At 40.7% G+C, this 20,402-nt stretch overlaps 1 protein-coding gene across 1 annotated transcript in view; it reads right to left on the minus strand.

Moving 5' to 3' along the window:
• The window catches only part of LOC129239105 (cubilin homolog), a 34,144-nt gene extending 21,754 nt beyond the window's left edge, over positions 1-12,390 (minus strand). The window contains 10 exon segments of the mRNA XM_054874407.1: positions 1,454-1,857; positions 3,658-3,851; positions 3,919-4,078; positions 4,165-4,488; positions 8,055-8,798; positions 8,864-9,124; positions 9,187-9,666; positions 11,670-11,853; positions 11,932-12,213; positions 12,287-12,390. Coding sequence (XP_054730382.1) covers positions 1,454-1,857; positions 3,658-3,851; positions 3,919-4,078; positions 4,165-4,488; positions 8,055-8,798; positions 8,864-9,124; positions 9,187-9,666; positions 11,670-11,853; positions 11,932-12,213; positions 12,287-12,390 — 3,137 coding nt within the window.
• Between the last annotated feature and the right edge of the window lie 8,012 nt (positions 12,391-20,402).

Genomic DNA, 20,402 nt, shown 5'->3' on the forward strand with positions numbered 1-20,402 from the left:
AGAAGAGATGGTGTGTGTCGAGTTGTTTTTCGTGCGTTTTTTCCAGGATTTGAAGTATTATGAAGCTCTGACCTATGATGTACTTACCAGGTCTGAAGCCGCACTGATAAGGCCCAACCAGTTTGTTGACAATGGGATTCATTCTCTCACACAATGTCCTCGACAGGACCTTGCTTGCGATATTAAGCAGGCTTATCTCGCGGTAGCTTTCGCAGATGGCAGGCTCATCCTTTTTATGTATGGGGCAAAGCACACTGAGATTCCAGTCTCTTTGCATGCTCTCTTCCGACCATATCTTGCAAAGGAGCTGATGTATGCGATTTGTCAGCTCTTCGCCTCAAGCTACGAATAGCTTGGCCGAAAGTACGTCTGCTCCAGTGGCTTTGTTGCTTGTGTGTGTCGCCTAATGGATGTGAAGTGCAAACATCTAGGTTCGGTGGTGTTACAACGATTCAGTCGTCAGCGACTCGGGTATCGGTGTATACTTCCCCATTTACGCTGCTACATTCAACATTAAGCAACTGAGATGTCCCAATGCTAGCATCGTGAAACCAGAGCTTGTGAGAAGATACTCGGGTCTATGCTAGTTAAATGGACCGCAATTTTAATCGGAGAATTAAAGAACTGCCAGCAACACGTCCCCAAAATGCATTTACAGCGATAATAATAGCGCCAGGTGCTAAGTAGCTTTGCTGCAGCAGAGATTTTCTTTAAGGCTAGATACAAATTTAATTTAAGTCTTACATAAACTTCTAGTACCCTGCAGTGGTGACAACTGCAACTAAGACTTAAGACCTCAGGTCGTTGGTGCCCTCGGAGGTCACTATCCGCGAGGTATACAAGCCGTGAGACTGGGAATTACTTTGAGTCCTCTGTACGGTCGATAAGGTGGAATGATCTCATCATCTTCTTCTTAACTACCCTGCTCTCGCGGGACTAAGATTTAGGTTCTCACTTCTTTCCTACGCCTGCTGATATCAAAAATTTGATGAGCTTCAGCAGCAGCATGAAGCGGTTAACACAACCGCAAATCAGTCATCGTTCGTAATACACTCAATTCAACTCAATGCCCTTATTTCCTTCCACCTTCTTCTCTCTCCCTTTCGTCCTATCTGTTTCCTTCAGCTTATTTCCTTTGCAGGCGTAATACAAAGGATGAACTTGATTTCTTCGACCAAATGAGCCCACTCTCTGGGCAACCATTATAACCTAACCTAATACAGCGCTCTACCTTGCCAGCGAATCAGCCGCCTTCCCAGTTGCACTATGACCTGGTACCTATATCAACCTTTTAGGTGCCGCCTTTGAGCACTGTTCCATCGTGAAATGTGCTACAATTTTATTTAAAAAAAAATGTTCCACTTTGGCATGGTAGTAAATTTTATAATAATTCGCTTAAATTTTTTCAACTCAACAGGTTAGCGCCTCTTTCCCCTTAACAACAAACACTTACCTGCCCAATGGTCGATCACTCTCCTCACGCCCCAAATTGTCATAGATCTCCACATAATCGTACATGCAATCCATTGTCTGTTCCATGCTAAACGACTGCCAATTGATCATAATTCCTTTACCTTCCGGCGCCATTATAACCCAGTAACATTCCTGATTGTTTAGATACGTATCATCTTCACCAGTCGGCAAACGTATTTTATAGCCCGGTTTGGTGAAGACGCCACCACAATCGGTTTTACCTATCGGTATGGAACGATATTCCAATTTAAATCCTCTACCAGAGGTAGTAACGGCAGTACGGAAAGTCAAAACCAACATATTCGTTTCGGAGACAAACTCCACAGGTGGTGTGTTATTGCCGCAGTAAGGCCCCATGATCTTCTGATTGAGACCGTCATTGATCTGGCAGGTGAAAAATAGTTAAAAGCTATGAAATCTACTTTTATAATTAAAAACAAAAATGGTATAGGTATATTTTCAAATAGCAAAAGTCTTACATATCATCGCACCTGACCTGAAATCGTTAGAGGGGAAATGTGAGCTCCTGTCTGCCTTGGGTATAAAGACAACCCTCATGGTCCTCCTCAAACTTGGTATATAGATAGGTGTTAACCAAAAGCATGACACCTCCGCAGGTTGTGGTTTGGGATTTTGGATACCTCAGCAGATTTCTGCAGTTGGGCAAGCATGATGTCATCGGGAGCAGGCGATTTGAAGGGCTTGAAGGTGTCAATGGCCCAAGCTAGGCGACGCTTATCTAATAACCAGCCATGGCTAAAATTTAAATTGGAATAGATCGAGCCTTAAATTGGAATAGATCGAGCATCAAGAGATTTGGTGGCGCCTAAAACATTAAGGCTAAAAAGCTCATTGTACTTAGAGCTCTGAAAAGGGCATAGATAGTCAAGGAGGGAAGGATAAAACTATCAGAGAAAGAGATAGGAAAGAATAGAGACAGAGATAGAGGTCGTTAGTCCTGTGAGAATATTCCAGATTCTTCCTCCTCCAGTTTTAGAGAACGAACTTGACTCATTCTCATGACATCGGAACCCAAAACTCGTAGCCGTGCTCTAGCAAAGGCAGGACACTCACAATGAAAGAGCTCAGTGCTATCCGCCTCTTCCAAGCAAGACAGGCACATTGGGTCCTCAATGCTTCCAATGGTGGTCATATGCTGACCCCACGGGTTGTGTCCTGTAATGATACCGACTATCAAACGAACGTCTTCCTTCCAAGTTTTGGTAGAAAGTTTGACAGTTTTCTATTCCGACATGTCACAAAACACTTAGCATTTCTGCAGCGTTCTAGACCGGACCATCGCTCTTTACGTAAATTGCATACATAATCGCTGATACAATTTATGATTCCTGCGGAACTGATTCCGATTATTGGTTCTGGACCTTGTGGGGAAACCGCTGATCCACGGTTGGCCAATTCATTGGTAAACCAGCCATGATTAGGAGTCGCGATTGAAACACTTCCCAGACTGGTGTTATAAGACGTTGGATTCATCGGAAAATGAGAAGTAACTTTAGTGACTCCTCGCCGAGCATCGCCCAACATTCCATTTATCCTTGGCAGAACTCGTCTAAACCTCGAGGGCTCATGGCATTCAGCTTTCCACGCTATCACAGGAGCTTCTCGAGAAGTCCCTTCTTAATTTTCCTATTTTCGCAGTTATAGATTCCTAGCCTCGGCCCATTCTGAGGGAGACTTAACTCTTTTAGTTCTATTAAATAGGCATTGGCACGAGACTCGAAGCTTAGAGAGCTCAGTTACCCATTAAAGTGGTTTTTACTTCTTAGGAAGCGTTTTAAGTGGGCAGGAGCTTTCAAAAGCTCTACTATATTACAAGCGAAAAAGAAGAAAACTCTACCAGCTCGTCAATCGCTATCTCCGAGAGATCTAGATTTTCCCTCGGTGCATCTTTTAGCCCTAGAAATAGGCATCGTCACGAGACTCTAATCTCAGAGAGCTCAGTTGCCCACTAAGGCGGTTTTTCCTTCTTAGAGAGCGTTCTAAGTGGACAGGAGCTTTCAAGAGCTCTACTACAAGCGAAAAAGGAAACACTCCACCAGCTCGGCGATCGCTACCTCCAAGAGATCTAGATTATCCCTTGGCGCATCGGCGAGTACGTTTAGCAGGTTGAGTTTTTATGGAATTAGACTATCAGACCCCACATAGAACATAGCATTTACTTACCCGAAGTGAACTAAAAGTGCAATCGTCTGCCTCCACACTACTATCGTCAAGATCGAAATCAATAAATTTAACCGAAATAACGGTGTTTGGTTCAGTTGTAATTTTATAATTGCAAAAACGGTCAATGTTATCCAACGCCGGATAGGCTGGTGAAAGTACTGCATCACTTTCGCTATCAAAATTGTAAGAGCAATCTGAAATGAAAGTAAATTAGTTACTAACCTACTTTCGCAGCAGTTCGCCGAAACTACAAATACTTACCAGCTGAATATTTCAACTCGAATTTGCCACCCTTTGCGAAGTATTTCATGCGTACTGCATTGTACAAAGAATGCAAGATTGCTGGCGGTACACCACCATAGCCGCCACAGTATTTGCCCTGCAGTATTAGCTCGTGCGTGCTGGGATGTATGTCGAAGAACTGGATAATAAGAGTAAGTAATTATTAAAAAGCTAAAATTGGTATGGCTTATTTGGCGGTTTTCAGCGCCATGTTTAAATTCTAACCTCCAGACAATCGTCCTGACCCATTTCGAATTTAGTAAATACAATTTTAATGGATTCACCCATTGGCACTTTTATATCATATTCGCAAGATATGGAATCATCTTGTAAATTCGGCGATACAATGACGTCCTCTTTGGTAGTGTAAGTACCCCCACAACCCGGCACGCGTTCTTCTGTTGAATAGTATATTTGAAAGCCTGCATCAGTTTCCACATTGTCCGAGTGGAAGTGTATGATGGCTTCGTTAGTGGGTAGCATCAGCGGCGGCGGTGAGGTCGAGTTGCAATATTTCACTATTAACGAGCTAGAAATTGCATCAGTGATCTGCAAAGAACAGGTATGTAGTCATCATATAGAAGGAGAAGAAAATATAGTTGGTATAACTGGAACCTAAAATGGGTTATGAATGAATGAATAAAATTTGAGGTTTCCACTTCGACTCCTAGTGTTTTGTGCACTCTACTCACCACATTACCTCACCCAAAACCAGTTAACTTATTAAACTAAAAATAAAGCTGAGTTGGGCTGAGTTTATATGACTTTTTTCTGGATGCATCTGGGTCGAGATGTCCGAACCTTCTCCGCGCCATAGCACCACATTCCAGAAGAAGGTATATCGGAGTCGAGTCTACGGGGACTGGCCGGAGAAACAACAAGAGTCAGCGTTAATATACCAATCCTGTGCAGATGACTGCGCAATCGGCAATGACCTGTGAGAGAACCCATGCGCATTCTCAGTTTACTCTTAGAAGGGTTTTGAGTTGAGTGAACTTCTTTTGAACACCAATAATGACTTCCCTTCGTATAGCCTTTCTTTCATGGCAGAAATACACTCGGAGGTTTGCCATTGCCTGCCGAGGGGTGACCGCTATTAGAAAAAACTTTTTCTTCGTTCAGGTCTTTCACCGAGAGTCGAATCTACAATCTCTCTGAACTCCGAATGGTAGTCACGCACCAACCCATTCGACTACGTGTTGCCAGCTTACGTCTCTTATATTTAGCTGTTCACTTCTAAGTTTCTCGTTGATGGGAAGTTTATCCCATATCCAGGAAGAGCTCGAGCCCTATTAATAACGAAACCGCAGCCCCTCTAGACAATGCATCAGCTACTTTATTTCCAGTTATAATACACCTATGGCTTGGGTACCCCATGAGCCGTATACGTTTGTGCGTTCCTAACAAGTTCAATTTCTCGATGCACTCAAGGGACAGTGAGGACTTAACCTCAGAAGATGAGTGCGGCCTGACTGTCCTTCAGTATGTCAATTCGCTCATTCTGGAAGTTTCTGTCTAAGTTGATCTCTGCACATAGACAGTTGGCATACACTTCCGCTTGGAAGCTGCTGGGCTATAGAAAACATATGCCATTCAACACTGCTTAGGGCAGGACAGGACACTCTGCTCAGCATCATCATCAGTTCCTGTTTCTCCCAGTGGATTATAGGACCTCGGAAGGCCGGAATGCTCGAAAACCATATACAATCCAAACCACTGGACCCAAACAAGAATTTTATTTAAATAATAATTATGGTGGTGCCCATAGTTTGAGTGTCTGTAGTAAGTGAGTGTAGAAAAACGCTTAGTGAGCAGGTCATTCATAAAATAAATTAACTCCAGAAAACAAAAAAAAAGTGCATAACTTCATTAAGAATAATAGAAAATATTGAAATGAAATTGAGGATGTGTCATACAGCTGTATATCACATTTCCACCAAGTTTTTATTAGCCCACGCTGACAGTCAAGCGAAAAATCGATCGTTGGATCGGTTTGGAGTTGTGGGTGAACTTCTGACAAAAGGGCAAAAACATTTCGCTCCACAATGAACCGTCCCCTGCGACTATTGTCTCTTCCCAGAACTGCATTTACAGATGAAGAAAAGTATCATGAATCGATTGAAGCCATTCAAGCTTTTGTGCCCACCATTCTAAAGAACATTTCTGAAAGGAGTACGAAATTAAATATCAGAGCTGACGGCTGATAAATAAAAAAATGTTCACAGCTTTTTGCTATATGTAATATATCTGAAACATTCGATTTGCTTTGCTTTCTTTTGAATAAAGGATTGCCCTCAGTTCTTATCGCTCAAGCAGCTCATGCGAAGAATAATTATTTTGAATGCTCAGATATGACAGAGGAAAACTCCATAGCAGACAGTTTTGTAAGAAAAGCAATGACTGGATAAATAAGGCTTTGAGTTATTGTATATTCAGCAAAGAAGGAACTCCAACAAACCGATGGATGGTGGAATACTCGTACAAAGACTCGATATACCTTTACGCATAAGCTATAGAAGATTTTAAAATAATTTGGTATTTGTGCGCTCGGCATCACCAAAGCAAGAGCTGCAAATATTGGCCATTAAAACAAACAAATTTTTGTATATTGAGAGATATTAAGATGACTTCAGGTAATTAGAATTCGAAAACAAAATAAATTTGTAAAAACAAAACACGTCATCCGCTTCTTGGACAAACAAATGTACCCAAGGGGTTAATATCCAAGCTGAGTTTTCGTAACTAAACCAACCAGTCAGGGGGTCCCATTAACTAACATATAAGATGGGCATCTACATGACGAGTCCCATATGCGCCCTGTAAAGGAGCATAATAAACTGCTCAGCAAGCAGTTCCTGCTAGGGAGAGACCTGCGGTAACCTAACGCCTGCTTGAGCCTGAGCCTCCTCCCAGGCATGTCAGGAGGCCCTTCCTCAATTACGCGGACGAGATTCAGGACAAAACAGACCGACAATTACTGAATCGATCAGTGTATAGACAGACAATTAACGATATTCATCGAGAGACTCTGTCGAATGCCGTCATCAGAGTCCAACCTCCACCCATTGCAGACAAAGATATCGAACTTCCCCGAGAGTCCCACGTAACCTTGGCAAAATTATGTTCTGGACACTGTAGCAGTTTAAACTCCCACCTATCCAGAATTAACCCCGACATACTAAACATATGTCCCGCATGTGAAGGCACCCCGCACGACACTAACTATCTTTTCACATGCCCCATCAAACACACTCACCTAACACCCTTCTCCCTCTGAACCCAGCCTGGCGAAATAGCAAGTTTCCTGGGCCTACCATTAGATGAGCTAGAAAAAGACGACCGGTGATTACACTACACTGACAGGGCAAAGTTACTGCTACAAAAACAACAACAACATGGGCAAATGAGATTGTTGCCGCGAATATATAGCCTGTTCCTCCCGAATATCAGCCTCACCTTCACGTATTACCCCCTTTTTAAGAAAAACGGCACTCTGAAGACCAAGTAAAAGTGGGATAAACTTTCCATAAGCGAGAAGGAAATGTCTACGTCTTACCAGCCTCGAGACAAACCGGCAACCCCAGATCCAGGCTTGGATGCAGAATGTCAATCCTCTACTCATCTTAAATTAACAATGAACAGATTAGAAAAACCAAACTTAGCGTTGAATAAACCAAATTATAATTTGTTTATTGACGCCCTATGTTCCACCTAGGAACTATGAGAAAAAAGGAAAAAAATATATGTATGTATAAGTATATACCTATACAAATGGAGGAACCAAGAGTTTCATGCCGAAGGCTATTTTTGTGAGCAACTTTTTCTGCACAGAAATGTGACCAGAAATTTGCCACTTCCTTCCTTTCTTCCAAGAGCTGACCACTATTGGAAGAAACGTTTTCTATCATTGCATATTTTATATCCACAGTAAGTTTTGAACTCAGAGTAACCGAATAGTAAGAGCCCGCCCGGCTACGGCGACTGACAATGTTCCTCCAAATGTACTGCTTTTTAAAGCCTACTAAGTAATTGCGCTTCTCAGTATTGGAGCGATGCCACTCCGATCCGAAAATTCACTTAAAAACTCACTCTCCACCATCACCCTTCTCACTCACCTCTAAGTAATCAAAATTACAGCTGTCGTGTTTCTCAATTTGTAAATTGAAGAAAGTTAACTTAATGCGCTTATTATTTGGTGCCCTCAACTGCCAGCGACAATCGCGATTCTTCGGATAGTTGCCAGGCGAACCGGGCGATATGAGTGTGCCATGCGATTTAACATCTACGATACCGCCACATTGCGGCGGCACCGAATTCCATTCCAATTCGAAGCCTGCTTTTGCCGTCGAATTATCAGATCTGAACCACAAATACAAATCACTACTGCTGGATATAATGTTACCGCCCCTCGGTTTGTGTGCGCCACAAAAACGACCGATGATTTGTGAAGCTGCACTTCGGCCGTCATTAATCTGCAACCAATCGAAGCGACATTCGGTTGCATCTTCCAATTCGAAGGCGTTGAAAGTAACATTTAAAACGAGTGACTCGTTCGTACGTATAACCCAAGCGCATTGAGCCATGTGCTCATAAAGTGAACCTTCTGGGTACTTAAGATGGCCCGTCGTACCTGCGAGTATGCCGCCACAACGACTATACCGATTATCGCACAGGCGACCGCTGAAACCAGGTGGGCATTGGCATATGAATTGTGTGCCACCTGTGGCACGACAGCGTCCATTGTTGTGACAGGGATTCGGTGTGCAAGGGTTGGCGACGGGTGAGCATGTTGGACCGCGATATCCCATTGGGCAGACGCACATAAAGGTGTCGCCTGAATCGACGCAAGTACCGCCATTCTGTAAATGTAAAACGTGATATAAAAGCATTTTAATATAAGGCAGCACGCGCACGAGTCCCCTACCTGACATGGCAATGCAGCACAATTTTGTTGTGTGCCTTGCACGCAACCATTTAATCCCACACCGCTGCCTACCAAGCCAGCTGGACAAGAACACACCACAGTATTTGAGACTTCGGTACATTTAGCCAATGGATGGCAGTAGTTATTGAGCGCACAGCTAGTTGCAGTGGCACCATTGCTGTCAATGCTGCCGCCACGTCGCTCACAGGTACGTCCATCGCCGATCCAACCGAGTGGACAGTCGCCACAGTGATAGGAGCCCTACATAGAATATGGAATTATTTTTATTTGTTCACTTTACTTCTATACAAGTAAGTACTTACATAAGTATTAAGGCAGGCCACACGCGGGCTCAAACTACATCCACCATTCTGTAAAGCACACTCATCAATGTCACGGCAATTAACACCACTCCCTGTCAAGCCGGCAGGGCATGGCGCACATGTAAATGATCCTGGCAAATTTATACATTTCGTAGAGCACGGCGGATGCGATTCAGTGCATTCATCCACATCGACGGTACAAGATGGTGTTAGACCATTTGTTTTCCAGCCCGCATCGCAGATACACTTGTAGCCAAAATCGTCATTACTACTCACACAAGTGCCGTGGCCACAAAGCTCCCAGGTGGATGACTGCATGCAATCACCTTTTCGTGCGGTACAATGTATGCCGTACCAGCCAGCGCTGCATATACAATTGTAGCCGCCATGTTGGTTGACACACTGACCGCCATTCTGGCATCCCAAATCAGTGCCGGCATAGAGAGCACATTCATTGACGTCGTTCTGGCAAGTGGAACCCTAAAAAGAGATGGTCTCTAATGAAATAGCAGAGCGATGTACTATATGTGAGAATAATCGTTTGTGGATGGCTGGTACATCATCCATGCTGGGCGTTGAACTTATATGATATGACTCCCTGGAGATTCTAGGAGCTTGCTTAAGATTAGGTCATATATAAGTACAGGGAAGAAGACTTGAAGATATTTTATTAGACTGTCAAATCAGCACTGCTCATTGAATTATAACAATGTTTTTCGACGATTTATGGAAGTTAGAAGATACATAATCACCGTTAAACTTAACGGGCATCTATTCCTTTTACGACTTACGTGCATCTAGAAACGTTTGCGTGGAGACAAAGAAAATACGTGCTAAAGAAAGTTCGAATATACGAGTTTATGCCAGTTGTTCATTCCAAGTACCGACAGAGCCTTCTGCGTTTGAAAGTTGTAACGAATGCTTGATAAGCCATCTCAGATTTACTTGACTATTCGAACCAAAGAGTCTTTCGAAACGCCCCTCAAATTGAAGTTTCACTACATGGAAAATAGCAGTATTGAAATAAGGAAGTCTCAATTGCTCGTACAGACGATTCAATCGTTTTTAGAACGAGTTAAAAAAATATTATAAATAGCTGTAGATGACGAAGTAGCAAAAGCAGATAGAAAAAAAAATTTGTTTAGTTCTGATCTCCTCGATCTCCCATTTACTAACTTTCGCGGAATCTCTTCAACAAAGACGTGTTTTTCTTTACGCTCAAGGAGTGATCTTCCAACTAATTCGCTTAATATCTCAATTTGAATTGAATCTAACGGCTACGTTTGCTGGGTCATACCGTCCGAATGGAAACAAACGCTCCGGCTCTGAAAGTATTCGATGCGGTACCAGCTGGTGGTAGCAAAGGAAGAGGAAGGCCTCTTCTTGGTTTGACTTGGTGTTTCCAACCGGCGCCGGTGAATACAAGAAAGAAACGACTGGCTTCGTAAAACTCGGCTAAATTTCGCGTAAGCAGTTATCGCGCCAATCAAGAAGAAGAAGATATGATGATTCTGATAATAGAATAATGAAAGTCTGGCTTTTGGGACTAGGTAAGAATTTTATAAACGAAGAAACTTGGAACTACTAAAGCCTTAAAACTTTTCGCTTGTAGTCGAAACTATTGTACAAAGAACCTGAACGAACTGTATTTGGTTATATTTCTAGTAATATAAAATTTACGCAAATGCTTCTTCTGTTGAAGATCTTCTCGCGAACAGTAAAGTCCCCTCTCAAAGAGCGAAAACACCGCTTTGTGTGTCACAGATTTAATCTAATCTAATCTAATCTAATCTAATCTAATCTAATCTGATCTAATCTAATCTAATCTAATCTAATCACAGAGATGAGTCGATGTCGCATAAAGATTAGAAAATATTGAGATCATTTGAGAGAAGTCATCATCATACAGTCCGGAATGGACCATGGCCTCCCCTACAATACCCCTCCATTCTCCTCGATAGCGCGCTTTCGCTCTATATTGTGAGAATCTCATTTTTCGTATATCGTCTTCTACACCTTGCAACCATCGTCGCCTTGGGCGGCCTCTTTTTCTTGCTCCTTCAGGATTTGCTTCAAACATTTTTTGGTCAATCTTTTGTTGCTTATTCTTAGGGCGTGTCCATACCACCCTAATCTTTGAGACGTTATAAACTGCATTACATTTCGTCCCGTGATTAAAACACTCGTGGTTATATCGTATACGGTATGTACCGTCTTCTAATCGTGTAGGTCCGAATATTTTTCTGAGAATTATTCTCTCAAATCGCATCAATAAATTCACATCATTAACTTTAAAAACCCATCCTTCGAACAGCCAACGTAGGCAAGAACGTTCGCGAGCACAATGAAACAACCTTTCTGCACCTGGCGCGAAACAACTTCGTTAGGGCTAGATGCAGTGGGCGAAGTATTTTAATCACAGCTCACACCAACAAATGCTTTTTAGGCTCATTTAAGAAGATTTAGCCTCATTCTGTACTTACCTCGAAATTTTTCGTGCATTTACAAATGAAGCCACTGAAAATGTTTATACAAGTGCCACCATTCTCGCACGGATTACTCTTACAACTATCCAATTCGAGCCGATCCCACAAACTCTGCACCTTTCGCTCGACGCGCTGCAAACGAGTTTGGACACGTCGCAGTGACTGATTATTCCTGCGTGTCCTGCAATACAAAAAACGAAACGAGACGATTTAAATTTCTAAGAAAAAACGCCCCCAACAACTCCATTCGAAAACGAACCTATTCAACATCGTTTGCAGACGTCTATCCAAACCGTCGGCACCGAACACAAATGTGCGCAATGTGGATAACTCATTGGAGAGTTGCACTAAATTATCCGACTCGATGATATCCTTATGCATTTGCGAAGAGCGATTGTATTTTCCACTCACCAACAACAGATCCAGCAAATCGTACTCATCGTTGATATTTATGCGAGAAGCTCCATCCAGACGAAAGGTGATATTGCGATTCAGGCCAGACTCCACTATTAGATTGCCATCTTTCGTTATAATTTTGGGTCTGAAAGCGAAGGATGTTTGTTTACACAAAATGCACTTAAAGGGGGAGTATATAACACTTTATTTTCACATACGAATTAACAAATCCATCCACCGGATTTTCCAAATAAATTATGAACAGTATTATTTGTAGCAGCAGCGAGACACGGCAGGATAATTTTATCCTGTCAGATGACATTGTATTTTAGCATGCACGATTATCCTACATGAAATCACTTTTGATACATTTTTTTTTTTCAAGTCACGAAATTTATAAAATTCGTTGTTTCTGCACGCACTGCTGGAGCTAGATTGGCCGCCTAAGTGTCCAAGTACTTACAAAATAAATTCAGGGCGTTGCTTCTTATCGCTGGTCGTGTAACGCCCCTATTATTTGAAAATTTGCATTTTCTTATAAAGTAGAAATGCGATAGTTATTTATAAGATAAGTATGGTTCTTTTTTTCTTAATGATCTCGTACCAATTAGTTAAATGGCATGCGGCTCCATGGTTCAATGTAGTTATTAAATAGATTTGTGCAAACATAACGGACATATGCAAACGAGCCCCCTATTCTTGCCCTGATATACTAGGCTCCTCAGTTAATTTTGCGGTTCGATAAGAAAAGATATGAAGCTTCATATCACTTCATTTCTGGGTTATAAGCCATGATTCAATACTAAAAGGTTTGCTCAGTAAGCAGCTTTCTCATTTCCTCTTGACAAATCGGCTCCCTTAGCAAGACACTGGGTTGCTAACTCTAGAAATTTGTATCAAAAGTGGAAGAAAAGTAAAATTTGTAGTAAAAACATTATGCTTTCAAAAGTGTTTTTAAGCACAAGAACTTGCTCGGTATGTCCATAACCAAAACGACATGGAAAACATCCTGACATACAGCTTAAATCAGGATATGATAGCGCATCTTTTTGTCGCAATGAACGTGATAGAAGGACGTTTTGGCAATTTGAGTTCGATGCCTTTCAAATATGGGTTGGGAAAGTACTTACTAGGTTACTTTAAAAATACATAAATTACCAACAAGAGCTCATTTAGCAATATGTAATTAATCACAGATTCCGGATGGCAGATGATTTTTATGAGGAGCTTTTTTATGACAGAAATACATTCGGAGGTTTACCATTGCCCGCCGAAGAGCGACCGCTATTATAAACAACATTTCCTATCGTTTGGTGTTTCAGGCCCGGGGTTTTGAATGCTTGCACTTCCAAATGGTAGTCACGCACCAAGCTATTTGGCTACGGCAGCTGCCGTCGATATAATAATAATTAGTTTAAATAAGTGCAGGTAGTTTGTTAATTATTTATGAATGTAAGAATATTCTTGACTGGGTGATGAAAGCTCCTAACTTACGTGGACAAGGCATGGTTAAGTAAAGTGCCGTGAGTATGTTCAAAGTTTGTTTTTAGTCAACCAAATTCATGATGAGTTCACTTCTTCTATTAAAGAATTCAAGGTCGTAATACTAAGGTAACATAATAGCGCGATACTTCGTGATCAGTTTTGAATTTAAAAATTAGTTCACAAAATATAATTCTGACATTAAGTTAAACCATTTTTTTTAATATCATACTTGGCAGTTTCCGTTTATGCTATATATTTTTATAATTTAACTAAAAAAGGACTATTTTGCTACCATTTTAAGGAAAAAGTTATTTAATATTTCCATTTTCTTCATCCTTTTTAAATGCGACCTTTTGTAAGGGAGTGTCAGAATTCGAATGTCATAAATGAGCAAACCTTTAATAATTGAATCATGGTTACAAGCCATTTAGTATCGACTTGTAACATTATTTTCTACAATGGAAACAATTGAGTATCGTGCAGTGATTGAATTTTTATTTTTGGAAGGTTTAAAAGCAAAGGAAATTTATGAACGATTGTTGAAAGTGTAAGGCTTCCCAATAACAGGTGTTATTTTGAATAGCCAGCTTTTTCGGTAAATGTCACTTTTGAAGCCGTCATTTTTTAATATTTAACAAGTAGAAACTACGCCATTAATAAAAATGGAACGAGACACGCTTAAACAACGCATTGAAATTATAAAAATTCACCACGAAAATGGTGAAAATTTGGCAGAGACGGTTCGTAAAACTCGAACATTTTTGTTCGATACAGAAACTGGTGAAAAAATTCGAGCTGTTGGGACAAGTTACTGATGTGAAGAATAAAATCCATGCACGTCGCTCAAGAACAGCCGAAAATATTGCTGTTGTAGCCGAAAATGTTGATGAAAACACAGGTTTGTCCACTCCTTGTCGTTCTTTGGAATTATGCATTTCACAAACATCATTACGCCGTATTTTCCAAAAAGATTTGGGTCTTAAGGCTTATGAATCCAGTTAACACAAGAACTCAAGCCGGTGATTGGGGCTGATCTTTGCTGATTGGGGCGTTGAAATGCATGAAAATGATCCGGAATTACATCGAAAAATCATCTTGAGTGATGAGGCCCATTTCCATCTCGGTGGCTTCGTCAACAAGCAAAATTGTCGGATGTGAGGCTCAGAAAAGCGAAGAGTTATTGTTGAAAAGTCTCTCTATCCTCAACGTGTGACTGTTTGGTGCGTTTTATGGTCCGGCGGAGTCATGGCACCGACGCGACTTTTTCGACAACATTTACAGCGTTTTCGAAAGGATAAAATGGGCTTAGGGCTATCACAATGATCCTAAATCAAAAGAAGAGGCTAAAGAGTGGTGTGAACCTGGTTCTTCGGCTCCGAAACGAGTTCGTGTCCAGAAATCGGCCAAGAAGGTGTTGGCATCACTGTTACATTGTTGCTAGCCTCGTCTTTGAAGAAATATGGGCCATTGACTCCTCCAGCCCAATGCCTTCGGATTTCGAAAATTTAGCTCATTAAATTTTAATCACGCGTGATCTATCAAAAAGTCCTATTGGAAACATTACCTCCAATTTGATCACCCTTTACTATAAAAACAAAACCTCGCTCCTTGTCGAGGATAGGGCGGAAAGAGTGGCAGTTTTTGGCCGGATATAAATTCGAATCGTTCCGGTAACGTAGAACCGGCTGTCATGGGACCAAACCAAATTGTCCCCGGGGCGGTTGCAAATAGTGAAAAGTTGCTTTTATTAGACGGCTGGAAGCGGAGGCGATTATTCAATAGTTGCGTTTCGGCGAGTTGCTTATTGTTCGAAGCTCATTTAACAGAGCATTTGTTCATTGCAGCAGAGGTCGAATGGGGAAATTTTACGGCCGGGCAATTCAAGTTGATCTTTTTGTACGCATGATTGGAGTAAAGCCAAGGCAGGAGTCAACTTTTAATACTTTTCTGTTGCAAAAAGGCGATTTCGCGGGTAATTTCGTTACCAGTTAGGCTGACATGGCCTGGTAACCACATTAGTTTCACATTCTCGCCTAGCACGATTGAAATTGAAATTTGAATTGGTCGAGCCAAGGAGCACCAAGAGATTTGGTGGCTCCTAAAACACTCAGGCTAAAAAACCCATTGTACTTAGAGCTTTGGAAAGAGGGTAGATAGTACGATCAGCATTTGCTATATCGCCACTATGGGTTCACTGGGGTTGATAAGGTTTCTGACGCCTACATGGTCCGGCAAAGGCCATAAATTTAGTTTGGAAAATTACTTTTATTCAATTCAAAGTCAAAAATACATATGTGAAAATAACACAAAATTAAAAATCAATCTACTTTTGCTCGATATGACCACCTTTTGTCTTGACTATGCCCTTGAGACGGTCCACAAACGAATCGCAAGCTGCCCATATGTGATTTGCGGGTATTTTGACCCACTCGCGTACAATGGATTTTTTCCGCGCTTCGAGAGAGGTGAATCTTTTAGTTCGGACCTGGCCCTCCAAAATGGGCCAGAGAAAACAATCCTTCGGATTCGCGTCAGGTGAATTTGAGAGCCAATGTGTTGACGTTATGAAGTTTGGATCGTTGATTTTTAGCCATTCTTGGCTCACTCGAGCTTTGTGAGACGGTGCCGAGTCCTTTTTAAACGTCCATGGTTTGCCACCGAAACGTTTGTCTGCCCACGGCTTGAAAGCAACCTCCAGAATACTTTCCCGATAATATATCACATTTGTCTTGCGCCAGGGTCGATGAAAACGATTGGAGAGCGCCCATCTGCGGTTACAGCGATCGAAACCATTACCTGTGGCGGATGCTACCTCCTGGTGGCCAATCGATGACTCAAATTCTCGTATGAATGGTCAGTCAAATAAACCCTATTGTTTTGGGAGTTTACGAATTGCTCAATTTCGAAAATTTTCTCGTCAGAAAACACAAATTTGGAAATTAACCGCTTTCGGCGAAGTGAAGCAACTTCTTCGCTCTCTAAAGTCTGACTTGTTGCTGGTTTGGTGTGAGATCATGCGTCTTTTGAATCTTGTATAGCAGTGGTCGCCAACCTTTCCAATGTGTTGAGCTACTTTCAAGATTTTGAAATAAACAGCGAGCTACTTGCACAAGCCAACATAAATTAAATAATACACAGTTATATTCGACACACAATACATGTATTTATTTTACTAATATACGTTCTATATATAATAAACTTATGACTTATAGTGCTTATACTTATGCATAACTACATCCATGTTCACACCTATCAATCGTAATAAAATTTTTTGCAGTCATAATGGCAAATCACAAGCGACTTAAAAAAACAACAAAACAGTAATAGTACAGTATTATATAAATAAAATATGGGCAGATAAAAAGAGCATATTTAATGAGAAGGTTGACATTCTGACTCATCGATAATTTTTTTAATACATACTTGCAGTATAATTTGATACAGTCATTCGAATACAGTTATCCAAATGTATATCTGTAAGCCGATTGCGGTATTTATTTTTAACAAATTTCATATTGGAAAAAGAAGATTCACACAAATAAGTTGAACTGAATAACGCTTTCACTTTCAACGCAACACGACATAAAACTGAATACTTATCTTTACTTACTAAAGTCCATATACATTTTGTATTTGAACCTAAAGATTTTAAAGTCAAGTCACTTTGAAAAGCAATCAGCTCCATTTCTGTCACAGCAATGTCTTCGCCAAAGTTGTTCATAACACAAGTTGCAAACTGTTGTATATCAATGTCCATGAAGGGTGAAACAACAAACAACGCTAAAGCAATTTTGCTGAAATCCTTGAAACGATTTTTGAAGTTTTCCTTCAAGTTAGAAACTATTTCCATATGATATTTACTGTCATAGGGCTCTAATAGATTTTTGGATATCTTTTCGGAAAGAATAGGAAAATGCCTAGTATCGCGGTTTTTTAGGTTTTGTTCCCTGCCTTGAAGCTGCAAGTTAAGCTCATTTAATTTCTCTGTAATGTCCACAAGAAAACCAAAATCTCTGAGCCAAGTCGAATTTTCCAGTTCAGGAATCGGTTCATCGCGTTCTCTGAAAAATTGGAGTGTAGCAGACAGGACATCATTGAAACGTTTGAGCACTCGTCCTCTGCTTAACCATCGCACTTCAGAGTGAAGAAATAGCTCTCCGTATTGACAGTCAATTTCATCAGCCAAGGTTTTAAATAATCGTCTTTGTAACGCTTGAGCTCTAATCTTGTTCACAATTTTCACCACCAGTTTCATAACGTTGTTCAAGTTTAGAAAATTTCCACATAATGCTTGCTGATGTATAATACAGTGGTAACTAGGAAATTGTGGAAAACTTTCATCCTTATGACATAGCGCCACGAGCCCCTTATCACAACCCACCATAGCTGGAGCACCGTCAGTTGTCAGGCCTACCATTTTTGATATTGGAATTTTCTCAGAAGAGATGAGATTTTTTAAATGAGAAAACAGCTCTAGCCCAGTAGTATGTCCTTTGAGTGGAATAAACTTCAAAAGATCTTCTTTAATTGTAAAATCACTAAAAGCCATCCTGACAAATATGGCCATCTGTGAGGTGTCAACTACATCTGTTGATTCATCCAGTTGCAGTGAAAAATAAATACAGTTATCTAAGTCACTTCTTAACTGTAAAAAAATATCATTGCTCATTACTTCTACTCGCCTCATCACTGTATTAGCAGAAAGTTGCATAGATTTTATAGCAGACACTCTTTCGTCTTTATTTCTAAAGTTGGCGAATAAAGAATCTGCAGCTTCCAAAAATGCTTGTTTTATGATTTCCCCGTCTTCATAAGGTTTTTTCTTTTGTACAATTATCTGGGAAACACGATAAGATGCTTCAGTTGCAGCCTTATTTTTGTCGATTGTTTTCAAAAATATTGACTGTTGTCCAATTAACTGGATTTTTAAATGTTTCAGTTTTTCTTTTCTGGTGGCAGAATTTAACGGGAATACCTTCTCAAAACTCGAATGTACAGTTTTATGATGCCTCTCAATATTTCCTTTTTTAGGAACTGACACAGATGTATTACATAACAAACAAACACTTTTGCCTTTAACTTTTGTGAAGAAGTATTGTTCTTCCCATTCCGAATGGAAATGGTATGTCTTCGCCTTCTTACTACTGCTTGCCATAATGTTTCGAACTCTAACCCAACCGCTGCACGCAGAACGTTGATAATGCCGTTCAGTATTAAACTGAGCGCAATGTCGACGTGCATTGCGTATATTAAAGCCAAAAAATTCTCAAACACGCTAATCGGTTCCAGCCGATCCTAGAACGGAGACGCGACTTCGCGTCGTGTTTGTCGGCGCGAAATCGCTTACCGCAGTGTTGCCGCTGTTTATCTATTTATTATGAAAATTACTGAAATTTACTAATCCTGGTATGATTTTCAGACTTTTGGATTTTTTGCAACCTGAGCAGCGCGAGCTACCAGAATTGCCTTTGCGAGCTACCGGTAGCTCGCGATCGACGGGTTGGCGACCACTGCTCTATACACTTCTGAAAGGAAAAAGCTATGGTTAAATATTACTCATACGCCGTGTTCTTTGCTCATATTTGCTAAAGGTTGCATAGGTTATTTAATCGATCGATAAAAAAATGTGCACACAATAGGTTATAAATAGAACACTTAATCTGTCCCGTAAGTTACAGCATCTTTCGATCTTCTTTCTATTTTTGTGGCATAGTTTCAGCGCAATTTCATCAAAGGTTATTAGGTTATAGCATTTCCTTTCACTGGTTTTAACTTTTAAGATCTCCCAAACATGAAATCCAGCTGCATGAAAGTAGTAAGTAAAGTATTATTGTAGCAAATTCACATATTAGGTTGGCAACTAAATAATTGCGCATTTTGTTTAGAAAATCAAAGACAATTTTTTCACGGAACTAAATAATTTTATTCTGTAATGTATTGCCCATTTTGATCAATGATCTTTTGCCATTATTCAGGCAGCATCATAAGCCCACGTTCATAAAACTTCTGGTTTTTATTAGCAAAAAACTGAGTCAGGTACGATTTGACATCATCATCATTATTGAAATGTTTACCATTCAAGGAGTTTTGTAAAGATCGAAACAAAAAGTAATCAGATGGTGCAAGGGCAGGACTATATGGTGGATGTAGCAAAATATCCCAACCAAGCTCCAATAGTTTTTGCCGACTGACCAAAGATGTGTGTGGCCATGCATTATCATGATGGAATACAAAACTTTTTCGATTTGTCAATTCGGGCCGCTTTTCTTCAACTGCATTGTTTAATTTCGTAAGTTGGTCAATGTAGATATCAGAATTAATCGTTTGGTTAGCTGGTAGGAGTATAAAGTAGACAATTCATCTTTAAATCCCACCAAGCTGATAACAAAACCTTCTTTTGCTGAATATCAGCTTTTGATGTTGTTTGAGTTGGTTCACCTGGCCTGCTCTCCGATCTTTTCCGCTTGATATTGTTGAAAACAACCCATTTTTCATCGTCAGTTATCAGTCGTTTTAAAAATGGATCATTTTTATTACGTTTATTTAGCAAATCGTAGCTGTTAGTGCGTTGCGTTTCTTTCAGTTCGTGAGGAACCCATCTAACGAGTTTTTGAATATAGCCAAGTTGTTTTAAGTTATTTTCAATGCGCCGCCTATAGAGCCACGCTGTGATCGGGCGCAACGCGAGCCATGTGGGATCGCTACAGAGAGCTAAAAAACGAAGAGAGCCAAAATACGTGAGTGCGAGAAGCTTGAGTTGCTGGCCAACAGGAACAACGCCCGAAAATTCTATCAGAAAGTTCGGCGGCTTACAGAAGGTTTTAAGACCGGGACGTTTTCCTGTAAGAA

Source organism: Anastrepha obliqua, chromosome 2, assembly GCF_027943255.1.
Source record: "Anastrepha obliqua isolate idAnaObli1 chromosome 2, idAnaObli1_1.0, whole genome shotgun sequence".
NCBI lineage: Eukaryota > Metazoa > Arthropoda > Insecta > Diptera > Tephritidae > Anastrepha > Anastrepha obliqua.